At 38.9% G+C, this 9235-nt stretch overlaps 1 protein-coding gene across 1 annotated transcript in view; it reads right to left on the bottom strand.

Annotated features, from left to right (window-relative positions):
* Positions 1–7370, bottom strand: part of LOC140921452 (L-tyrosine decarboxylase-like) — a 14406-nt gene extending 7036 nt beyond the window's left edge. Inside the window, exons 1-8 of the mRNA XM_073371451.1 lie at positions 7032–7370; positions 6086–6323; positions 3929–4076; positions 2845–3150; positions 1954–2293; positions 1398–1537; positions 766–921; positions 40–258 (exon numbers count right to left, since the gene is read on the bottom strand). Coding sequence (XP_073227552.1) covers positions 40–258; positions 766–921; positions 1398–1537; positions 1954–2293; positions 2845–3150; positions 3929–4076; positions 6086–6312 — 1536 coding nt within the window. The 5' untranslated portion in view covers positions 6313–6323; positions 7032–7370. The remainder of the gene's footprint in view (positions 1–39; positions 259–765; positions 922–1397; positions 1538–1953; positions 2294–2844; positions 3151–3928; positions 4077–6085; positions 6324–7031) is intronic.
* Between the last annotated feature and the right edge of the window lie 1865 nt (positions 7371–9235).

The raw sequence follows: 9235 nt of genomic DNA, 5'->3' as shown, positions 1-9235 counted from the left end.
TTTCTCTCAAAATATAAAATTAACAAAGTAAACGATTACCTTGTTGGCCATATGCACGGCCGAGGCAGCCGAACCAGGCTTTGAACCTTCAATGCCCAGATCCCCAAGGTTATTTTTCCCATGATAATAAACTGTTTCGCTCGTGAAGTTGACAAAGTTGTTCAGCTCCTTTTTGCGATAGCATATTGCCCCGGCCGGATACGGGCAGAATCCGGATTTGTGTGGGTCGCCAGTGATAGTGTCACATTCTTTAATTTTCTTCAAGAAACAAATAGACAGATAATTTGTACATGTAATTGTAATAACTATGAATTGGAAATCGCATTCTGTACTTTAGAGGTCGAGGTATGCAAATTTGTTGGCTTCACACTAGAGCTTCTAGTATAATGCAAGTATACTTGGAACCTACTTTGAGTGTGAAGGGGTAAAAATAATGTACCTACTTCAACGTTATCTGGTAACCATGGAAACGTTCGAAATTCAAAGAAGCCGAAGTTCGCGGCCAAGTATGGTCTACACTACACTTGAGAACACACTTGACCATTAAGAAATGGTAGCCATTTGCACTATGTGTACGTTCAGCGGTTCCAAGATTCTCCCTGAATGAAGGGAGAGATTGACAGCTTTTACTTCAAGTAATATACTTTGTCAACAAGTGTGAAGCCATGTGTTCTACAGAGCGACTTAAGATTACCAAGTGCACTTGAATCAAATGAGAATCTGAATTTTGATGTTAGGGTTTAAAGGGTTAAGGGCTAGAAATACCTCCATCTGCTTGATGACAAATTCATTGAGCGAAAGTTCAGGAACAAACCCTTCGTCTTCAACGTTCTTCTTGGATAGGCCTGCTGGTGGGTCCCGTAGCATGCTCGCAAAGTAAGCTCCCCAGGCAGCGTCCGCGTGGATGCTAAAATTGAGCCCCTGATCAAGAAAAGACATGATTGCTATTCATGGGTTGTGTATACCCCCCTTGGGGAGAGCACTCCCTTACTTGGCCTAATCGGGTATGCGCCGCCGACTGGAGTATGGTTTTCAAGGACTTGAGTCTAGAATTGCCTAGTCCTTTGGCGTTATTATTCCGTGCGGCCAATGCGTTTCGGGTGACGTGGTCCGAGCCTCAGATACGTCACCGAAGTGAATTGACGGAGGAGGCCTGGGAAATGCCGTACAAGGACTAGGCGAAGTCTAGAACAGGGTACACAATTTCACTAGTCACTGTCTTGAACAGGGTGTCTATCTGGTCCAGATGCCTTGAACAGGGTGTGAACTTTAGTAGTACTGTCTACATGTCTGGTGTGCTCTGTATTTTACAACTGTAAAAGCTCATTTACTCGAAATAAAAGCAACAGAAAGTTGATAACGTTTTTAGAGCATATGTTGAAAAAAGACTGTCATACCTGCTTTTTCAGTTGATCGCGTATTTCCAAGATCTTGTTCAATGGATCAACAGCACTCTCTTCCGTTGTTCCCATGATGCTTATCACGCTAATTACAGGAATTTTCTTCTTCAACTTATCATTCAGAACATCAAGTAATACTGATAATGAAGAATAACCAGAGTAGTTGTAATGAGTGGATTACTATAATTATTCTCCTGACGTTTACACAAACACTGCCCCATTAAGCCCCCTGACTAACAACACCCCCTACATACATTTTCTTATTTGTCTTCAAAGTTTGAAATACAATATTAACATGCCTGCAGATAGCTACGCTACTCTAGGCGGTCATGTTTTCAGGAAATCAATCCAACTTATAGTGACTAGAGACCTAATAAACTAAAACTGACATAATGGACGGAGAGACCTCACAAGGCGGCAAGGCGTGCTGGTAGGAGCGTCCATTCGCAGCCAACTAGAGCTTGAAGTTTGTTGTGAAAAAATGTGAGCGTGTCTGATAGGGCGTTTGCGTTTCCTACTTATAATCAAACTTCTTCTCATACTAAATACTTACCGTCTGTTTTTATTCGAGCATTCTCGTCCACTGGCACTTGCACAAGGTTTTCTCTTCCGATCCCCAGAATGGTCATGGCTTTGTCGAAAGACACGTGATAGGTACTTGCTGCCACAACACAAGGATTCTGGGTCAGCCCGTGACGGTTGTTAAATTCAGTGATACCAATACACTCGTAGAGGTGATTTGTCAAAAGAATGCTAAGCTCGTCTTCGCTAATACCGGCTTTTTTGCTCACATCGGATGGCATCTTCAGAATTGTATCAGTATCCAGATTAAGTAGCTCCCATGTCGTAGCTTTCACAAGACGAACGTCTTTTCCTTTTTGAGGCAGGTATATCTAAAATTCAGTTCAGACTTTATAAACCTATTAACTCAAAATATAGATTTATTTTCTTGGGCATGGCTCTTTGAACGACAAATGTTAACATGACGTTCCTGCCAAGAAACTACATCTGACTGGTTTTACCATGGCATTTCCTTTACACGGAGCAAAAAGTAGAACTATTCTCGTACGTCTACATGACAAAATTGACACAGACTAGAATGTTTACGGCTAAATCTTCAACAGTTCATATTTTTTAGCTCTCGCTTCAACCATTTCCAGCGAAACTTGTTTTCATGCTCAGTTTTAAAAATATGACGAAATCATCCACCAAACAGTTTGGATTGGCGTTAAAGCTACCTTAACAAAATTGTACCAAGAGAAAAAAAGTAAACGTCCGTTAAAAAGCCTGTTAAGGATTTAAAAGTGTGTTACATAGAGGAAATGAAATAAAGGCAAATGATGTAATTTAAAGGTTTTTGGTACCACTGTTTAATGATCTTGGTGGCAGTTTTCTTAAGAAATGGCAAACCATGCGTGCGGGGTTTCTTGTTCTCTAACATTACCTCGTATTCACGTGCTCCTTTTAACTTGTCCTTTTTTATCAAAGCCTCTTGAAGCCCCAGTGGGTAAAATTTCAGATTCCTAGCTACCCACATGGCTTCAATGTTTGCAACTGATCCTCCAGTTACCAAATGTCCCATACTTTCATTTCGATCCAGCCCCAGCATCTCACACAAGTCACTACCGGCCTCTAATTCGTACATCCTTGTTACAGGGCTTGCCTCTTGAATACAATTGTTCTGATGCCACAGTATTGAAGCTATGTATCCAAGATTAGCTGGTACATTGGTGTCCCAGATCACGTGTCCCTGCAAGTTAATTTACCCTTACACTTACAAGAATTAATAGATGAGATTAAATCGTGGTCAAATACGCTTTAGGTACTTTTTGAAAAACGAGCAGGAGTGTTTTTCGCCTCGAGTTTTTAAACCTGATAATACACGACTGTGAGGTTTTTGAACGGCTTCAAAATCTCTGATATAGATCAACTCATTCTTGCACTAATATTTAGATTTGGGGTTATTTTGGTCTAAAAACTTGGACGTAAAATTTAGCTATGTCCTTATCAGATATAAAGACACTCATTAAACATTAATATATTTTGTTTTTTCGTTATGAATCATTAATGAGTTTTTGAATTATAATTCATTCATTCATTCATTCATTCCTTCATTGATTTATTTTGCCATTAACCATTAGCTGAACGTTTATAATTGGCAAAACACAATAAATTTAAAATATATGTAGTAAAGAGAATAGACATTATATTCTATTTTACAAATCTTTGAAATGATAATGGCAAGGAAGCCTGCATAGAAGCTGGGAGGGTACACCATGTGAATTAAGGGTACTGAATGAAAAATGGATTATTATAGAAGTTAAGGAAATGAATGAAAACTCTTGCTTAATAAAACTTGGCCAGAATAAACTGCAGTTTCAAACTGGATTCACACTGAGTCTACCAGACCCTGAGGGTTCCTGTGAGAAAACATGGACCTGAAGAAAGTCATGGGTCATGTACGCTATAAAAAGCTTACTTAATGGACGTCAAACAACAAACTATACACAATCCACAAGTCAACCAACCTTGTATCTTGTGCTGAAGAAAGGCACTGACTTGTACATATCCTGTTGTATCTTATCCAATTCCTCTTCCATTTTATGCCTGGCTTGTTTGAAAGACTTCGCTTCTTTCACTTCTTCTGTCACGTAAGGGGGATCGCAAGGGAAATAACTGTGGAAGAAGTAGAAATTGCTTTTCTAGATCTTACTTTATACATCCCCTTTGTTAACCCATCCACACCTAACCGCCCTTAACCACCTGTACCTGCCTGTTATCATTGTTTCGCTAATACGTGCGAAAGTTCGTGACATTCCATATGCACGTACTCGTTTGAACCCCTTGATAATTATTATTCATAAATCGTACCTTTCAGTAAAGCGAAATTGTGATTAATTCAAAGACATAAGATGTAACTTATAAGAATGGATTCGTCGTGGAAAAGAGTGGAGAGTGAATTCCAAGAGTGGATTTGAGAGGTTTTAATGGATCGAACATTCGCGGCTGCAGTACACATGCTACTGGGTACTTATCGCTGAACATTGATCTGACGTTTGTTGTATTATTTTGTTTAGGCGCTTCCGTAGTGATGTTTTGTACTTTTGCTTTATGTTTCGAAGGAATTGTAATGCATCTTTGAGAACGGTACTGGACGTAGTGGATCTTGTAGTGGATGACAGCTAGCGAAACAACCATTGACTTTAACTGTCATAACCAGATTAGGCTCAACTCAGTTGTAGGCGAAGGGTTAAAAAATAACCGAAGGTATTGGTGTCCTTAGGCCTGTTTGCCTGTTTGTATTGTTTCGCGCCGGGGGTGGGGTACTCAACAAAGTTTTGTACGGGGAAGCTTCGCCCTGAGCCACCCTTTTTACATACCATTTTTGACCGAAAAGGTATCCTTGTATACCTTCTATTGACAAATGGTACCCCTTTCACACACCTTGTTTAGAACTTTGCATTCCTTTTAGCTGCTGTAAATGCACTGTCTCTTAAGCATGAATAAATCACTAAACCAGAACGTTTTCTCTGTTTTATAGCCATAAAATGCATCTGTTAGCTCTTCTGGGTCTCTTTACCGACCGAAATGACAGATTTCCCCCACCCTTTTCAGTATACCTTAACTAGTGACATCCCTACTCTTTTGTATACCTGACGCCCGAAAAGGTACCCCTTTTCGGGCGGAGCCACCCCTCCCCCATTATAGGGAGTACCTCCCCGGGGTTCCGCTCGACCCCCCACCCCTTTCCTGACTTCGCTAAGCTGTAATTGTTAACTTTTCTTTTCGTTTTTTCAATTCATCCAATCGTTTACATGATGAATGCAAATTCTTCCCGAGCATGGAAGAGAATTTGGTGGTCGCCGTTTTGTGCGCCAACACTGCAATAAGATAACAGGGGAAAAATAATTATTTTAAGCCAACAATGATCCAATGATCAATCGAAACTGATTTGCATTTGCTGTTTGTTCAGTTGTTTTGATTATTTAATTTACCTTAGCGCCGACACCTCGACTTTGCGCGAAAAAAATAGGTCAGGTGACTGGTTATTAAAAGAAATATATTTGTTAAAATATGTAACTTACATTTTGGAAGTGTCACCGATCACGCATCCAAGCAACGAAGCAGACTAGCCGCATATGGAACACAAATTGCAAGTTAAAATTTGCCTGTCAAAGCCTCAACCAAAATTGATATTGTATAGTAACTTTTTCTTGTTAGTAATATTGATTTAATTTGAGTTGACTACTTCGACGAGACATTCGGACGCTACGATTGGATTTCCTATCGTCAAGCGCAAATAAATTCCAAATGCGTGAATTCCTGTTAGTAGTTCATCTTCAACCAAAAATAATGTCCTTGCTCATAGTGCGAATCAGAAACAGCTCAAAGAATTGAAAATAATTTATAAAAAAAAGAGGAAGTTCAGCCGAGTTGTGAGTTGCAAGTGAGATTTAACTTTCAATACTCATCGTGTATATCTCGTTTGATTTTCATTTAAGCTTTGAAGGAAAAAGAAACTACGTTCTACCAATAGTTATTTTTAAGCAAATTCATGTTCATGCAGAACAATTCTGGTAATGAGGGTTTAGAACTCAAACAGTTCAAACAATAAAAGTTTCTCCCTTCTTTAATATTTAAATGATTATGTGGCCAGTAATGAAAGAGAAAAAGATCTCAATTACCTTTTGCGGAATTGCAAATGAGCGTTGAAGGCTTTAGTCGCAAGCTCCGTGAAGATGTTCGCATTCTCGGCCTTGGGCCCCAAAAACCACGCTCCCACTGCAGCATATGGCTTTGTTTCAGCAGTTCGCTTGGAGAAGACACTCCGTCTGTACGTGTACATATGCGCCTTTCCCTTTTGCTTTCTTTCGCCTCCTTTTCTGTCCGTTTTCTTGTATTTGGAAAACATGGTGACTATTGCTAGTAAGGAAAAAATATTAAATACACGCAATGTTAATCGATTTGTATTATCTCTGTAGCTACTTTTGTAATGAAAGCTTATTAACATGGCTTGCTCGTTTTTAAGACAAACAGTCTTATATACCAGCGCAATTCTTTTTTGTTTTCTTTCGCCACGTAGCAAGTTAATAGTAATTGCAATTATTAATTAGTCGTTAAAAGTACATTATTTTAGGCCCGCTAGTCTGTGTTTTATTCATTCCATCGGCACATTTTCCATACTCTAGTTGAAGCCTCCCTTGGTGTTGTTAAACCTCAGTTATGCATTTTGGATTTCGAAAACTTTCGGCGCCTTTACACCAAAACAGGTTCTAACCAGAGGAATACGCAACTGATAAACATTTTAGTCTGAAGTATAACGAACACGAGAAGTTAAAATTATGAGAATTATTTTTAATTATATATCTATAACCAGATTTACTTTAAGAGTAACAATTCTCCTTTCTCACAGGTACATGGATTATACGCTTCTGTTTGCGACTCCCACAATCTAGTTATCATTAAACGTAAAACGACGGAACCATACGTTTTGACAATCATTCTTGCGATTTCAATTCTGTTAACTTACATCTTCGATTCTGCTGATCAGATTTTTGACTCCGAATTTTTATAAATGGAATGTTAGTCAGTACCACTAACATTTGACACACCCAGCTTGAAATTTCTTACCTCTTTGTAGCCTGTAACTGTAGGTGTTAACACCTCAAGATGCACAAACAACTGAAGATCTTTTGCATAAAATAAACCACTTTCAACCTTTAGATTGACAAAGTCTAGTCTCAGGGAAATACATTGGATATGTTGAAACGGGGTCCTGAATAAGTTTTTAAGGGTCGGGAAGGACATATTTCGCTGAAAATTTTAGTTCTCGGTAATACGGTTCCAGTATTCTTATGCGAGGCAAATCAAAGTGTTATTTTAGTAGCTGCTGAAATTCAACCATTTTTTTTTTCGCTGCGCCATTTGGTAATTGTACGGGGGTTTTGTTGTGACTGTAGTCTTTGGAAGCTCAGCTAAGAGGTCTCACTTGAACCACCCGGAAACTATATAGAGCTGTCCCCGCCCAGTGACAGTATAATCAAACTTACAGACGACTTCAGTAAAACGTTAAACAAAGAAAACCAATTAAAAGCACATTTTAATTTTAATATGTTAAAGTTCAGACAGTAAATGGTGAATAGGACGTCTAGTTGGCAAACACTTTTTCAGACAGTCACGTTTCCTTTGAATTCGTTAATTTGGACGTGTGAAACTATGAATGCAGCTTGTAAAAATAGTCTATTCTAGCTTATTCTCATGCCCATCACTGAATCTGCAACAAAATGACTGAACCTAAGTCATAGGAGAGTATATAAAGGATGGGTGTGGGGACAAACGACTGATTATAATAAACGTAATTTGGTTAAAATTGACCTTTTACTTTTTAGTAAATTCAAGGTTCAATACGTACGACTGACGTGTGGACGATTCATCAATCATCCATCCTGTGAACAAATAAAACCTTTTTCAAGCAATATCAACTTAAAGCAATTAAATTTTAGAACGCGCAAGTGAAGGATAAAATGTCTAAGTTGAAGATCTAAGCCGGGGGAACTTGTGAAAGAAACAATCCGATTTATTCTTTCACGAATGACATCGTAGCACGTTTTCTGACATTCCTTTAACGTTAAAAATTATATTAGTTTTGCATTTCCCGGGAAACTTAAATTAAAGGCTCATTAGTCATGCACCTTGAGAGGTGCCAATTCACTAAGTTAGCGGTAGTAATAAACAATCTTTTTCTTTCTTTTTTTTGGTCAAAGAAAAGCTATTAAAGGGCCTTCTTTGTTTGCTTTCCACTGATTAACAAATTTTATTAAACAATATTTTAAGCTGCAAGGATGGATAAACTGCCTTTTTAGTTGTCACATGTTGGGCTTTGACCTGCTCAGGAATCAGCAGGGAGCCGCGTGTTGACGTCACACGATTTTACTACATTTGAGACCTAGAATTCTATTTTCAGTACCGGAAATAAAGCAAGAATATTTTCATATCAATAGATATCCCACGATTCCTAGCGTTGTATATAATACCACCATTCTTCTTGTTGTGTGCATTTGTCTAATAACATCTCAGAGGGCGGTCAGCGACCCACCCTCCCTCCTCTCCAGGCATGACACGGTGCACTGCCTTCAAAGCATGTGAATGTACCACTGTCCACCCCTGTGAACAGCGACCATTTTCACCTCTCCATATCTCAATGTAGATTCATGTGTGTTGTTGGTAGTGAGAATATGTTACTGTCATAAACCGATCGAAGCACATTAGCAGAGGTAGAGGCAGTCGCGGCACTCACCTCTCTGGGTGTCAGAAGTTACAATTATTCTCAGCTGAGTGATGTTAATATTTCAAATCAGTACCACATTAAGAATACAGGTAAGTGAAGCGGGAAAAACAAGTTACCGCGCGCGTGCGACAACTTGAAAAGGCAATTCATCGTGGGTTAAATCAACTGCACTTCTAGCTCAGTCTTTAATGAAACCACGATAAGGTATGGTATTAGCAATCTATGCATGTGACCAGGAGTGCTCGACGACCAATTTTTTCGAAAAAGGTTTGTTTATTTTCCGAACAACAAAGTGGCATCTCTAAAGCGTTTTTATCTATTCATGGTCAGTAGAAGAGATTGGTTATGAAAACTGGCAAACATCAAAGTTGAAAACAACGGTGCTGTAGGTTATGTTGGAAGCTCCTTGATCGTGTACAATCCTTTGTTTTTTGTTCACAAATTGTGACTGAATAAATTTATGTGATGTTTCTATTGGTCAGTGAGTTCAAAATGATAGGGATGCCATTCAACTTTGTTTACGGTCAGGTCCCAAAAAAGCTAACAA

This window comes from Porites lutea, chromosome 12, assembly GCF_958299795.1.
Source record: "Porites lutea chromosome 12, jaPorLute2.1, whole genome shotgun sequence".
NCBI classification, from domain to species: Eukaryota; Metazoa; Cnidaria; class Anthozoa; order Scleractinia; family Poritidae; genus Porites; species Porites lutea.
Note: the sequence above shows the minus strand (reverse complement) of the source record. Positions and strands in the feature narration are given on the sequence as shown.